General features: G+C 33.0%; 1 protein-coding gene across 1 annotated transcript in view; it reads right to left on the minus strand.

The window, feature by feature from the left end:
* The window catches only part of LOC124352861, a 43,616-nt gene that overhangs the window by 11,625 nt on the left and 14,920 nt on the right, over nucleotides 1–17,071 (minus strand). The window contains exons 4-6 of the mRNA XM_046802578.1: nucleotides 15,079–15,360; nucleotides 10,795–11,030; nucleotides 10,441–10,532 (exon numbers count right to left, since the gene is read on the minus strand). Coding sequence (XP_046658534.1) covers nucleotides 10,441–10,532; nucleotides 10,795–11,030; nucleotides 15,079–15,360 — 610 coding nt within the window. The remainder of the gene's footprint in view (nucleotides 1–10,440; nucleotides 10,533–10,794; nucleotides 11,031–15,078; nucleotides 15,361–17,071) is intronic.

Here is a 17,071-nt window from a genome sequence, read left to right on the forward strand (position 1 = left end):
TATTACATTATAATTTTGGTTATTGAGATTTTTGCTAACAAAACGTGAATGCGGTTCCATTGTGTGACGTCATCAATGCTGGACAACTTTTCCTATGAAAAATCTCCGAGCAGAATCGAAAAAAACTAGCTATTCATATATAGTGTCACATACAACATCATCACATTTGATGATACCACCATGAGATCGATGGATCTCGGTAACTCCTGCTGATGTATGGTTAAAGGCTCAGAAGTGGGGACACAAATGTCACCTTCTTCTTATGAATAGAATAGAAACACTTCTTTATTGAGGCGAAATTAGGACCGTATGGTCCTTTCTTACATTAAATCTCTTAAACAAAATTAATCTTAATAGTACAAAATAAGGCTTATTAACTAAAACACAATATTACATTCACTCTTCCATTCACACAGTCACGATTCAAAGAGTTAGCCCCGCCGCCTGCCACCCGCCGCGATCATCCGGTCCAGGTATCTTTATCTCAGCTCCGCCACAAACCGTGAAAGTGTTTATCTTACGTGGAAGTTTTTACTGATAAGGATAATCCGGACGGAAACGAACTGAATATTATGCAGATGTAATAGAATAAGCTGTAAGGCGCTTTATATTTTGAAATGCTATTTCCTATGACAACAGGAATTTCCTTCCTCGTCAAGCCATTACACATTTTCTCCCCACCGGATACACACGTCTCTTCCTATAATCATTCTAAATTACAAAAACGTATATTGCGCCCCTCCCAATCGAAAAGTGCATGTCAAACTAATAATATTTACATTTCTCATGAAACTCTTAAATACACATGAAATTTAGATTTTATTTACACAAATTCGACTCTACTCTTATGTTTTGCTGTTATTGAAAGTAAAATGGGTTCTCCCATCCACTGATACCACTCGGTTAGAAGCGGTTAAGCTCTCCGACCCCCTATTTTATTGGTACTAATGTTATAAATACATAAAATTTCAGGTATTACTCAAAGGAACGCAAATAAACTTTTTTTATACCGATTGAAGTTTCTATTTTGTAAGTTTTCCTATTTACACAGTGTCGAAAAATCGCTACTGCAATAAAAATCTTCAGATATTTCAATCTCGCTGTGGAGAGTCGTCATTATCAATATATGGAGAATGTCACAAGATTAGACGCAGGAATTAGGAATACCCACAATAAACATCAATGACTGATGGATTCATAGAAAGATCAGTGTCGAATGGGCCCTTACTTAAGCCAAAACACACACTAGATAATATATAGCGAGAGATTCAAAGCACAATTTTAATCCTAATCTTAACAATATTATAAATTCAAAAGAGTCCTTGTTTGTTTGGTTTGATTTCACGGATAAAATATTCACTCGATTTTAATGAAATTTTATACGGACATTTTACGGTTCCTGGTATAAACACGAGTTGCTAATGGAACATCTTCTACTAATTGCGGTAATTGTTCTGTAAGGAATTCCAGATAAATGTTGGAATTTAGATGTCCACGGAGAATGAACGATCCTATTAACTGATCTAAAGAAGGCCACATCATACATTTACGCTGTCTGTATTGAAAGTTACATTCAATAGTGCTATATAGATTGCCTTCTGCCCAAGTGTGTTCATTGCGAAGGTTATTGATGCCATCTCGAGTAAATTGAGCTTCGTCCGTGAATAAAATGTATTTGTGATGTTGGCGATTCATATTTAACCAGTTGCAAAATTGTAAACCAAGACGAGGATCGGTTGGTTGAATATTTAACACTTTTTGCTTATGGTAAGGAAACATGTTATTGTTACGCAAAGTCCTCCATATCATACTGACTGAGACACTGCAAATCGCCTGGAAAGGCGTCGTGTACTAACACCCGGACTGAGTTGAGTAGCCGCGATAATAACTTCTTCAATAATGACATTGTTCTGGGCAGGACGATCGCGGAGATTAATAATATTTGGAAGGTTACCAGTTTCTTTTAAGGTACGAAATGTTTTCAGGTTTGGAACTCTGCGGTTAGGAAAACGTCTTTGGTATTCTGCAATAGCAGCGGTTGCATTTCCGTCACACACGCCAAAGGTAAATACCATGTCAACATATTCTTACGTTGTAAATACAAAGGCATTGCAGTCGTAATATTATGCTACAATTTTAAATTAACCTACACTACCTAATAAACAAATATCCAGTTATTTGGATTGTATGCACTGCACGCTTTGGAACTATTACAGACTAGGTAACAAATAATATCCACTTCACACAAAATTACATGATCGATTAGCTGATTTTTGATACCAACTTACCAAATCATAATTTATATTTAATTTATACATAATTTATATTTATATTTATTTTTGTGCACAGCAACAAGAAACAGACTCGTCACCACGCACAAGCCCCTATGGTCCATGTGGGACTAATTTCATGTATATTCGTGTACTATGCTTGTTTGTAAATTTTGAAATAAATTTGATTTAATTTTGAATTTACCTTGTTTGAATGTTAAGAGACAAAGATGTGTAGGTAAATGCTGTAACTGTTTGGATAATCATGAACAACAGTAATTATCGTATAGTTTAACTATTAGGTTTTAAATGTTGAAATTTAGATTATTTCAAACTTAATTTAATTTACCAGTACAGACTGTTATTAAATTGCGGAATTAACTGATCGTTTATTAACTGAACGGAATTACTGAACGTATACAAAATGGTCATTTCTTGCACGGTAAAGTATTGGTGGTAAAATTTGATTTTAAAACTATTATTTCATTGTAATTGCCTTATTGTACATAATTTTCTTCATGATTACATTTTCTAAAAATTTCTCTGTAAAAAGTTTTTTTGACCTATTTAACAAATAATTGTACAAGTGCAAAACCTACGAAATTGCGTGCGAAGCCGTGGGTAACCGCTAGTTATATATACCCAATTTATTTTTAACTGTTTGAAAAGTGCAATATATTATACATTGGGGAATCGGATTATTGGATTATATGCTTTTCTAAATTCCACTCCCGAATACAAAAGTAATTTACATTAGTTCTAGAAGTAAATTTATAATACTTGATTAAATTTAATTCACCATTAACTGAGCGCATAAAACTGTATTTGGTGTAGAACGTGAAGATACTACAATCAGCAATACAAGAACAAATATCTTGAGATAAATTCCGAAAGCTTCAGTTCAATACTATACAATATAATACATATTGAAATTATGTGTCAACCTATTTGTATAGTAAACTGAAAAGACATAGGTGGAATTCAGTCTGGACTGGCAGACATAGCCGAGAGTGTAGGTGACATTCGTTGCTATTCCATTAATCTGCAGACCTTCCCTACTGCAGTTTGTCCCATTTTCTCAGTTCCTAACAGCTGGTACCGAATTTACTATCCGGTCACTACAATAACTCACCCGAGAGACGAGCTTAATAGTCTTTCTGACCATTCCAAGCCCATCAATCTAAGATGTGTCACATTATAAATTAGTCTGGGCAAGAAAATGTGCAGTATTTTTTAAATAGAAAAGTAGTCTACAAGGTGTATAGTACTAGTTGCACATGTAGATGAAAATCTAAATAAAGAACAATTATTACATGTAACAAGACATTGTGGAAACATTTAATTCAAGAAAGTGATTTTAAATAGTTGGAAATACATTTAGAACCATTTTAAAAACGTCTAACGCTTTAAAAATGTAAAAAGTATCTTATTTTACTAGGTGAAGTTTGGGATATGAGGCTATCTCTAACACCTAGGAATCAACGCTTAAAGGTGGACGATCTACAACCAATGGCCGGAAAAGCTGATTGTTTTCAAGGACGGGATCGTATAGCAGTTACCCATGCAAGGAGCAGACACGCTCGATGTAAAGGGAATATTACATTAACAAACCATTAACGTTATGTTTGGTTAGGGTTGTGCTTCTTTTTAGGGGTTTTTGCAACAACTAACAATGGAAATTATCATTCCTGTTCGTTTTTAGAGTAATTCATTGTTAATAATGCATTTTTAATTCTAATATTTATAGCTCATAAATTAAATGGCCTAAAGGGGTTAAATCTCCTTAAACCGACCGCTTACGTAAACGAAATAGGGATGAGGTGCAGTGCACGTGACCGTCTCCCTCCTCACTCCCCGAGGATAGTCTGATCACGCGCGCCACATTGCCGCTCCTTGTTACATGTAATATTACAATTCACCGGTCACCGACGAAATTGGATACCGAGTTTTCAATAATACATTTCCTCTCTCAGCTTCAAGCGAATTATAAAACTTCAATTTTACAAGCTCCTCGAAAGTGCTTGTTTATAGGCTATTGTTTGTATTGCACTCACGTAAATTGCGGAAGACCTGGAAATCTTACTTTTCTTTGTTCTTCTTTACTGAATTTCGATCGATCTCGCAAAGACCATTAAGCACTAAAATAATAAATCGATACGCATTGTTAGACGCATTCTGTCAAATGAACCCTAAATGTCACAACAATGACTGCGCTATTTAAACCAAAATTACGACATTGTATTTGTTAACTATTTAAAGTCGCTCCAAGTTGAACAGATTTTTGAAAATCTCCAACACAGTTCTGGCGAGGATGACGACTTAGCCACAACCTGTTCTTTAATGAACAAAAATGCTAAATGAATGACATGCAACCGTTTCCGGGCTATAAAAAGTGTTACACAAGCCATTTAGAAACTAGTTAGGAATGTTGACTAAAGATCATGTTGTTCTATTAAATTAGCGATTTCCAAATTTGGAAAATATCTTCTGACACTCCACTCAATTTAAATACTAATATGAATTTAAAAAATATTTCACCTTGGTAAATAAGGTAGGAGTACGACATACAACTTGTCGCGTAACAGGCTTCGCTAAGGTGCGTGCAAATTTTAAGTCTACAGGTCATTTCATTCTCGAGATGTCCTGGGGTAAGACAGGCAGACATACTACAGAAAAGGCATTGTCACGTCCCCGACCGAAACATCATGAAATTGCGTCACCCCAGTAAGTGTTACACATCAATGACGCTCAGCCAATTTGCATGGTTGGACGTACATCATCATAAAAATAATTCTTTTCTATGTAGAAATGAAGTCTTTTGCTAAATTTAAAGTGTAAATGTCAGTTCGTTTTTGATATATCGTGCGAACAGTCAGAGAGGCAGACAGAAATACAATTGTTCCAGAACCAAGAGTGATAGGATTCTCAGACACTCAGCCAATTAAAATTGTACTGTAATGCAATTAAGTAGCTATTCTATCATTAAATTGTCATTAACAACATAAAAAAAACAATTTAAATATGAAGTTAACCGTAGTAAACCCCATTTACAGATCGTGACACAAATAAAAAACTAACGTAGAATTGTATTTGTAAGCAGAGCTTTATTCTATCGCTCTTCACTGCATTGCGTGAAAACTGCATTCTAATTTTGCATGATCAGCAATGTTTATTAAAAAATATAACTTAAGTCTTAAATAAAAGACATTTGAAAATAGATAAACTATTTGAGTTAGATGACAAATTATCCTAAAATAAACTAACTTCATTAACAGTTTAAATCAGAATTTAAAACATACAAACTTTCCTGAATATACTTTTGAAAATCCATTTACTAATTTATTTGAATTATAAATTGTGATATTGCTATATAAATAAGTTTATTTACTATTTATTATATATTATAATTTTAAAGTGCGGTTGGTGTTTACTGCTAGTTGATTTGATAACACTTGTAATTTTTTAAAGCAGAAATATTGTAATATTCCGTTTTAAGTTAAGCATATTACTAAAATAGCTATAAAAAATCTATAATTTAAGATGAACAAATGTGGTGCCCATAAAATGCAGGCAGACAAACGAAATACAAGTTTATTTGTTATTTTTGTAGTTAGATTTTCATTAAATTCTTCGTAACAATGTAAACACACATTGTAAATGACGAATCCATTGTGTTCAGTATCTTATGGGGTATTTACATACTCGGAAGGTAAACACTATATCATTCTTTAGGTTATATTAGAGAACTTTATACCAAGATTAGTAACAATTTCTAAATACTGCCTATGTTCACCTCTTGTTTTAATATAAATGTATTGTGACATTTCTGAACACCAGAGAGATTATGTTAAATTAGATGGCGTTCCTAAGAAACCTCTGATATATCTTCAAAAATATATAATTTTCTAAAACAAGTATTATTTTTATACCAGAAGATATAATTATCGTAGAAAACATTAGGCCAATTTAAAAGATGTTTCAAAAGACACAATATATGTAAACTTCTTCCAGGTAAATTATCACTAGTGGAAAATGGTGATGTTATCATTAGCTACTCAGTTAACACAGGTACAGTACGTTAAGTGTTGTCAGTTATTGTTAAAGTCATTAAAAAAAACATGGGGTTCCTTAAACATGAAACTTTCCTTAAACTTCATAAATCTTTTTCGTCTATCAGGAATGACGTGCATATCGATACAATGGAGCGTGAAGGAATCGGAAGAATTGCACAGGACTCTTTTGTTCTTATGTGTAATGCAAAACTCAGATAGTTCAATTTTTGAATGGAAATTACTGTTATTAATCGTTAAAAATTCTAAATACAATCACTCAGTTATCTATATTCAAAACAATATTCTTGAGTTCATATTCTTTTGTCCACTGTTATCAGTTTTTAGAGTACAATAAAAATCATATACTGTATTTAGACTAGAATGATAGTTGCTTATTATGAATAATCTCAGTTGACCAATCTACAAATACCAAATTCTCCAAGTGTCAATGTACCTCCTAATTACAGAAATGTAAAAATTCATCAACAACGCCTTTGATTCTTTTTTAACGTTCCTCCTTTTTAACAGATTTAGTAGGATTATTAGAAAGAGGCTAACAGTATTTCTGAATAATATCAACATTGAATTGAGTGATGACGATGACATTTTAGTGTCATGAAGACGAGTATCGAAGTGATTTAATACTGGTAGGTGGTGATTATTTGTTATACTGCTTGAAAAAAACCAACACTAGTTTACTGCATATATATAAAACACACACACACATACAGTACTAACTGTATAAAATATATAAGATTTTTCCTGCTATCTACTGAAATTTCAGTTATCATCTATAGACTGAAAATATACATATCTGTGTATTGATATATCAACAGGAAGACTGAAATATATCAAGTTTATAATTAATTATTTTGGTAATTTTTGACGCAGTTTTTAAATTGTACTCCATTTTAGAAATGTTTGAAAAAATATTAGAAAACTATCGTCTAAATGTTTTTACAAAATATACAAAATTATATAGAAACGTTATATAGCTGTATCTTATATATATTTTCAAACATGCATAACTTATGTTTTATGCTTAAAAATCTTAAGCAGAATCTGCCTTCCTTTGCTAGTTTACAAAGGTTTCCAAAAGAAGTTCGTCTATAAGATTATAAACCTGGAAAATGTTTTTTTTATTGCTTCTGAAGTCTGCCACCGTTTCTTGTTAAATGTTAAAAGTTTCAGCAATTTCGAAGTATCTACATTAAAATCGTAGCGTCCTTTTACAAATCACGTTTTATAACATAAAAATTATACCAACACGTTCATTTTGCGCAATACCAGAATTTCTGATTTATCGTTTAGTAATGCCAAGTTCTGAATGTATACGGTACATGAATGACAATAGAGAACATATTGTAATTAGGGTGGCATAGCAACTTGATTGCTTATCTATGTCAGTTCGCTGTGTCATAATGCTAGTAATTAACCATTATACACAGTTCGCTGCTGTTATGGCCTTTGAAACAGCGGCATTTCACTATGGATTTATATTTTTTAAATACTAAAATTTTAATAGTGAACCCAATTAACTAAAACCAAATATTACAGTGCCGAATGTTTCATCCGGATCGAAACTAAATTGTTTAATGATATCAATGGTGCAGAAATACCTCCAAAGAATGATTGTATTATCCGCATGTGACAAACAATAAGTTGCACTAAATCCAGAGAAGGCGGATAATGGTAGCAACGGTAGATGTTAATCATTGTGTCACGTTTCTTTTCTTCAATCATCGGTGTTGAGCTCCTCCTTATTGAGATTAAACCCTGTGAGAGAATTACACGGCTCCGTGTGTCGTATTAATCTCATCTATCAAATAATCAAATAAATCGTTCCCATACTTATAATCATTTGTAGAGATATCAGTCCTTTGTTGTCTAGAATAAATTAGTAAAAGTTTTATTGACTATAGGGTTGTGTCAAACAATAAAGTATCATTATTATGCCACCCAGTTCCCAGATAAAGCAGCCTTATGCTTTTAAAAATGAAAAGAGAATGTCTGCAGGATGAGGTTTTATGCCTCCTGGCGTTAACTGGGATGATCGTCTCAACTGTGGTTATACATTAAACTCAAGAGTGGTATTTTCTTTAACTGATTCGTTTCAGCATCGAAAAGTTAAAAATATATATATATAAAAAAAAACATAGTGTTATCGTTATGTGCTCAAGATTAAAATGAGGTTGTGTCTCATCTTGTTTTAGCTATTTAAAATAATATCATTCCAAACGCTACGTATAAGATTTGAAACTTTGTAATCTCCTTTTCATGCATTGATTTCTCGAAGTTTGATTATATGATCACGGGTATTGTCAAAACTAATTCTTTAAAAGACTTGGCAACACTTTATTTTTGGGATGAGTTTCTTAACTAATTTCATGAAAATACCTATTATAAAAATATTATTAAAAACCTCTACAAGCATACAAACAACTTCCAGCTATTTCAGATTTGCCAAAACTACAGTTTCCAGCAAAGTCACAGCGGTAAGGGATACCCACCGTATGCGGCGATTGCAGGCAGATGTCCCTAATAATTTTTTAATTTTCTAATCCACGTAAATATGTTAAGTGAATATTTACTTCTGAAATACCCGTTTATTTTGTTTTCAATGGAAAAATACCACAATAACCCCTTAAGATATGTGACCACTTAAATTTTTGATTATTTATCCAGCTTAGTTTCCTGCAAATTATTTTACATAACATACAATGATAATAATTTATTAAAATCCCGTTACCCTTCCATTTATTTCAGTAGTTATTTAATCTTAAAATGGACTCTTTACAAGATATTTGAGATATTGAAGGAGCTAGGTTTAAAATCCACTTGCTGAACTTAAAGAAGTATATTAATGCCTCAATAAGTAACCGATCTAATATATTGCCTGGACGTTTTCCTCAAATATTGAAGTCAGAAGCAGACCCAGTTCAATTCTTTCATAGTGCAGAACATTTCTGAAACCCTATTTCACAATTACATGCATAATACAATTTGATCTACTGCTATGTTTACTGTGTTAGATTTTGTATCTTCGATCTCCAACATTCAGAAAGGATTTCCTACTAATAGTTAGTTAGTACTTAAGTTGTCACTAGGGTTCTTTACACGCTTTTAACATAGCAAAACTTGTATGCTCCTCTGACATATGGTGGAACAGGGGTTTGTTAGCGCTGCAATGTTAACTAGCCAAAATATTCACAAACCAGATTACCAGATCATTAAGTAATACAACCACTGTAATTCAAGTGTATCTCTACGACTAGACTCTCAAAAGGCTCTTTGATTAACACCCACAGTTTATCCGTTTTATTATTAATATATCAAAAGCTATCCAAAAGGAGTGTTTGTAATTTGCTGACAATGTTAAGGTGTTTTCAATAATTACAAGAGATAAGGGTGATTCAGTCATTGGATTAAATCATTATGTTGATGTTCAGATGTCTTGTTGAGCTAATGCTCTACTAAAAGTATGAAACTACACAATAAAATGTTAAAAAAAAAAAAAAAAAAAACGCTTTATCAATGACACTACCAAATACTTTAGTACAAGTATAAGGTAGAGTAGCAACAAAAGTGCCTGTCGTGAAGAATCTTGGCGTTATTCAGACACAATCATTAAGTGTTGAATTTAAATTCTCAATGCAGCAGAACTAATAAAAGTAATCCCTTTAATATCCGCATGGTGGACATCGAGTATGGTATCCTGTACGAGTAAATTAAATACAGAACTTCTTTTAACAGCTCAATCTTCAGTATCTTGAAACTTAAAACTGCTGATCTTGTTCTCCTTTACATGATATAAATGCTAGACTGGACTGTCCTGGCATCCTTTTTTATGAACGCGATCACGATACCTACTAGCACAGTGAAGTCTACATAAGGAAATATCATCAGTATTGTTACGTAGAATTCGAATTCAAACTTTTACACTCGAAATAATAATATATGTAACTAAGAAACGTTATTATTTAAATTATAAATGAAACAATAAACAGAGATCAATTATATAAAATGAAAGAATTATAAAATGTATCCGTGATGTTTGATCAAAAATAAATGAGGATACGCCTGATAATAACTAGGCTTATACATAAATACACACTGACCGACATCTCGGACGATGGGTGGTCAATGAAGGTCAGCTCCGACTCCTCCCCATCCAGCAGCACAGAGACAGACTTCTCTCCGTACTCGTCGTCTGGAACAGTGGGCCCAACATTCTACTATTACATTGGCGAAAACATAAATACAATACTAATTGCCAATTCAGACGAGATTTGTCTAGGTAGTCCGTAATTTTTCCTTAACGCAAAAAATGTGTTGCATAGCTCTTTAAATTTGCATGCATTAGTACTTCTATTAATCTATCATCACATAAGGAGGATAACTGAAATGTATAAAAACCGTATAAACCAGCATTGAAGCACAAGAAAAGAAGATTCCCTTATCATATGGCTTACCAATGGAGGTGTCGTAGGCATGTAAATACTCCGAGGTCATGAACTGGGAGATAAGGGAGGATTTGCCGACCCCTGCGGATCCCAGCATGACCACGCGGTATGGAGCGGTGATACCGGGGCAGGAAGCGCAGGATGACTCCCGGGAGGAAGCGAGAGATGTGGTGGCCGAGGTGCGGGCAGAGCCGGGGTAGGAGCCTCCCCCCACCACGGCACAACCTGTCGTCAGGTGTTCAGTGCTGTGCACAGATAACAAGTTCTCATGGCTGCATATAGGTACAATATATTATGTTCTTGAAATAATAGCAACAGGAAGGATAAACAAACATTCGGATTCTTCTATGTACTTATTTTCAAGGATTTTCTGTTTGAGTTTAGATTTCAGTAAAGGTGTATTTGTTATTACTGAATTCCTTTGGTTTTGTGTTATGCCCCCAAAACTCTCTAATTGCATATCTAATTACAGATTTGTCTAAAACCATGGTAATTCAAATTGTAGCAATTATTTCATAATTCAGAGTTAATTCAGAAATATTGTGAAAAAACCCCAATACTGTCTGCACTACTAATTGTATAATATTATGGTATTCTCACTGGACATGGACACAGTTTGACACTCCTGTTTGGTCGAGGTTGAATAGGTAGCACCACTCCGGCCTCACCAGAAGTGATAGATGATTGATGTTCGACGTTGTCAGTTAGTCAATATCGTCTCACCAATACCTGAGTGGGTCGGTCCATACTGATTAGAAGTTCCTTACTTTAAATGGTGTGTGGCACCTACTTTGAGAGAAAAAAATGTTCATGGAAATAAAAATAATTTTTAGTTTAAAATTAAATTAATGTAAGATAAGAATAGCAAAAGTGACAGCATTTAGAGTGACTACAATACATCTTTACAACGGTCTATATGTGTTTGAAAAAATCCAAACTTCCAGATATGTTAAAGTAAGTAGATTGAAATTCTTTTTCTGAAACTTATACGTATGCTTATACTAGCACACAAACAACGTATTACAACAACAAAATTTGTTGGGGCAATTTTAAGACTCATTTTTAGTGTAACTTTAATTACATGTATTTCGCCTTAAAACATAAATATGTTATACAATAGGACGAGTTGATGTGTTTGTTAACAGATTTGTAGCAAACTCTTATATAAGATATTTCTCGCTTAAGATGGGCACATTTTTCGACTAAACACTAATTACAATTTTTGTGCGAACTATTAATATCTATTGTTGAATTAAAAATAATACGAATATGAATTGTTCTCTGAAATATTGCAATATAAATTGATCTCCTCGATACAGTCTTGTAAAGATATTTGATCCACAAAGAGATACTTCAATCCACTTCCCTATTTCCAAAATTTTAATTGTGATTTTCTTCAATTGCTTAATTAGGGGTTTTGTAGTAAAATCTTGGGATTAGTTCAGAATGAACCTTCTATAACGTGTTCTTTACGGAGCAATTTTAAGATTCACAGATACAAAGATACACATTGTAATAGCAGAATATCTGTTTAGCTGGAAATACGTTTAAATGATATGGCAGAGTAGAAGGAAAACTCTTTAGTGCATAGTTATGACATTGAGCATGTACCAAAGAACACAACGGACTGTGACAATTAATATTAGCTATTTTCATAAAGAGAATTAATAGTTTTTTCCAAGCTAGTTTAATGATTTGTTATTATTGGTTATGAAATTTATGTTACAAATAGAAATATTATGTGAAATAAGCAAGAAGAAAAAGTTTCCGTATTTAAACTTGAAGTTAAACGCCAAATGGTTTAAGTATTAACTAATATATTTTCCTCAAAAATAAAATAAATGAACCAGATATGTCGAAGATTAAGATATGGTAGGTAAGGTTGCGATACCTTAATTTATGTTGGGTTAGTGAAGTTTGGTTTAGGTAAATTTAGATTTGGTTAACTTAGGTTATGCTAGCTGAGGTTAGCTTAAACTACGGTAGGTATGTTTCCAGAAACTTTTTTACATCCTTATAAAAATGTATGTTACCTATATAAAGTTTCAAGTTGGTATAAATTTAATCAGAGACATATTCCAGTCTATGTAAATGGTATATACCTCTGCTAAGGTAAAATATCATTCTAATTATTTTAATGGAATTTAATTTTAAATTCGTGAATTATTTATTTTAATTAAATTATTGAAAATGTTACAATTTATTGTGATGTCTGCCATTAGTGTTAGACAATCCTCGGAACTAATTAATATATATTTCCAGATGACAGCCACAAACGAAATACTTTCTGCAACCAACTAGAAGAAATATTTTAAATGTGTTTGTTAACAGGAATTTTATCACAATCCCATTATTTTCAGGTTATTCCTTGACGAAACAGCATAATCCCATTTAATGGCTATAAATACGTAGGTAAAAGCAACCATTTAAACATAATAAATCTTACCGATGTATTGCGTGACGAGCGTTCTCATGAGTTGTAGCGAAAATTTTTTTTAACGAGACATGAGGTCCTTTAATATTTCAAAGCCCGTTAATTAGTTAACTTAATTTTATTCCAATTAATGTACAGAGATGTTTAGAGCAAACCGCGACATGTATAGCACTAGTACACGTGTTACTTACGTTAAAATGTACTACTTTTACTTATCAGGAACCTAATGTTAGGAGAGTTTCGAAAGAAAGCATCATCATTCATGTAATTAGTTATTGTATGGTTACTTAGTAACAAAATATAATGAAAGTAAATAAATTAATTTCAAACCGGTTAAACTTAGTCTTTAGTAAACCTTGCGGGTGGTGATAATTCGAGTACAGAAATTGTGGTGTACAGTTTGAACCGCAAACTTTCCTAACTTTATTACCTAACGGCAGTATAAACCTGTAGTCGTATAGTTCAACTACACTGCAGTGTAATCAGCATGCTCACATCTACTGTTATAAGTACTTCTTGTGTAATTACCTCGACAGTTAAGTCTGATTACACAATATTATTGAGATAATTTAACTTCTATTTTGCCTTTATCTGCAATAACCGATAGAGTTTGACAATATCATCAACTATTAAATGAATTTATTTATGAGTGGCCATGGAATTATTTGGATTTTATTGTTCTAAACTAAATAAAAATCATGGTATAAAAAGCCAACTACCAGTAAATGAAGGAAACAGGATTTTTCCGGACATTTGCCATCGTTCAGTGAAACAAAAAAAATCAATAACACTACGTTTCGAGATCTGCAATCTGATCTCTTCTTCAGGTAATGAACTAACCTAATACATAATTACAAACTAGGTTAAAATAAACAAATCTTATCAAAGCGTTGTGGCACGCCTAAGTCAGGAATCACAACCACCATATTGTTTGTCAACTTCACTAACTCTATAAACATGCACTTAATAAAAAACTATACACAACACTAATCATTAAAACAACTACGTAATACAGGTCACAATACGTCTTCATTCGTCTACTAACCACCTACGACTGATTATGTATTAGGTTAGTTCATTACCTGAAGAAGAGATCAGATTGCAGATCTCGAAACGTAGTGTTACTGATTTCTTGTTTCACTGAACGATGGCAAATGTCCGGAAAAATCCTGTTTCCTTCAGTCGTATCTTTTGACCTAAGGATTTTAGACATACAAAAAAGAGCGTAGAACATAATTTAACAAAGGAAATTATCTATTTTTTTTACTTATCATGATGCAATTCTCTAAATTATATTAACCTTTAAAATAGTCCATCACAAGTCACAAACCTAAAAATAGAGCGTGTACTGTTGTGGATAAATGCTCCAAAAAATAAACAAAATTTTATTCTTAAGCAGTAAAGTATTTGATTATTACTCATACGTGTTCTACTTATCTTTGATCATCAGTGAGACACCATACAAATTGAGACCATAACATTTGATATTAGTTAGTGTTGTTTGATTTAACTGAATGAGCGATTGAGTTGCACATTTCGTTTTAAATAATTTTATAAATTCAGGAAATAAAAAACCCGGAAACTTAACCTTCTAAAGCCAGTTAAACGGTTTATACACAAAATCGTATATTAGTAGGTTTTCAGACAATCCTCGTGGAAAAGGTACGTTGCTTTGAAGGAACAGTACTAAAGGCAATTGTCGGTGCGTTAGGCCTCTTATAATACAAATTTATAAACAACCAAACAATTAGAATAGATTGATCAGTATCAGCCTAGCATTCAGATTCGTTTCTACTATGAACACGTGCGGGAACAATGGAGATGAAATCTGTTTTAGCATAATGGAACCACAGGACTACCTGTGGCTGGAGTTGCTGCTGGCTACGCTGTTGTTACTTCTAGACCGTCGACTCTTGAGCGAATCACCGCGGTTGACCACGCCTTTACCGGTGATGCTGAAATGCCGCAGTCGGTAGTACTCCTCCTCCACGCCAGTGTTAGGCATGCTGGCGACCCGCGACCGCTGCTGGGGCAGGCACAAGTAGTTGGGCCTGTGTCTGGAAGCGCCAGGATGCTGGATGTTAGAGCGGGAGCCGGGTGTCTTCACTGACTGGGAACGGCTGTGGTGAGGACTGCAGTACCTGACAAAGCCAAGGGTTGAACTCTTTAAAAGGCAACCTTAATAACTCACCTTTAAACACCTGAAATATATTCTATCAAACATTCCCACCAGGATAATAAAACTTGAAATGTCAGAAAGAGATCACTATCACAGGGAAACATGGCTATCGTTTGGTATAACTTTGAGGGATTCAAAAATAATTAATACATTAATCAGGGTTCTGCTCATCTTTGGTATCTCTCCAACTCTAGTATGTTTTAAAAATCACGGCTGTGCCAATATGACAATCATAAACAAGTAATATATTTAATTTCAACTCTAGATTAAATTTCATAGTTTGGTGAGGACTGGATGATTTTAATAAAAACCAACGTTGTTATTTCTACGAGAAAATATGAAATTACCATATGCCCACATATAAAATCTGATATATATATATATATATATATATATATAAACTTTTTTGGAATATGTTCTAGAGGAATAAATTATAAAAGTTAACTTGAATGACATTAAAGTCTATAGTGAGTGTGTTTCCCCCTTCTAGAGACAATTAATTATATTTGTCCCTCTACACAACTCTGTCTCAGTCTCCAGAGACTGTTTCTGTCTATGTTGCTGTTGATACTGATTAGCTAATGCTCCTCTGGGGGCGCCATGTTCTCTCCATTAGGTTCTAAATGTTCAAAACATTGTAGTAACGAGCACATCAAAATATCATTGTTACAAAACATTACGCTCCATTCCAAAGTCTTAAACTTATCCGTTTATTTTTAGGTGTCAAACACTGAAAATCATAAGGTTAAGCATACCTTTTCAATCATAAGAAAATGAAAAACTAATCAATATTTATTATGACTAGAATTCACGTAAGTCATAGTTGACAGTAAAAAAGTTATACGTCAAATAGTTATAAGTTATAAATCCAAATATATAAAAAACTGATCCGGAACGATGTGTGTGTAGTAAATAATAGGGAGGTCGTCAAAACAAAATTGTATCGAAACTACGAAATTACTACCTGTGAAATTAACTTTGGAATTAACCTTGTTAAAAACGATTTTCGATTTTTAACTATTTATTGCTTAAAGTTTATATTTAATCTGAACACCATTTTATAAGAATTTACTAATAAATTGTGTGTATAACGATGGAAACCATTACAAACATAAATCCAAGGGCAGCGATTTTCTGTGAAACAACTAAGCTTTAACAAGAAAAATCATCTTTATTAGTATATACTATTAGGCGAGTAGAATCAAATTTATTTTTGTTGAGCTCATTATTAGAATTTTTGGAAAGTTGACAAACTAATGGAAAGATCATATTATCTCCGAATTAGCATTTGCTAACCAGTATGGACATATAGAATCAATCTATAAAAACTGAGATTGCTATGAAAAGAGGGATTAACTGTTGTATAATACATTTATAATAAATTGTGATTATGTCAGGTTTTTTAAACTTAACTCAAATAAACTAGTCAACTAGGGATGCAGTGTCACTTTGTGAATTTTATTTCTTAACGCTCTTACTCGTAAGAGAAGTACTTCAGAAATTTGTATTCTACGCATGATGGTTCGTTGCCTGTTCGAACTTATTTTTATCGAAACATTCAAATATCGTAAAGGGTTTTTAGATGCTCTTATAAAATGTAATTAACTCTATTTGTTTTCGTAAGGCCTAGCTTAGTGTATATGAAGAAATTATATTTTTACTATGGTGGAATT

This window comes from Homalodisca vitripennis, chromosome 1 (assembly GCF_021130785.1).
Source record: "Homalodisca vitripennis isolate AUS2020 chromosome 1, UT_GWSS_2.1, whole genome shotgun sequence".
In the NCBI taxonomy this organism is placed as follows: domain Eukaryota; kingdom Metazoa; phylum Arthropoda; class Insecta; order Hemiptera; family Cicadellidae; genus Homalodisca; species Homalodisca vitripennis.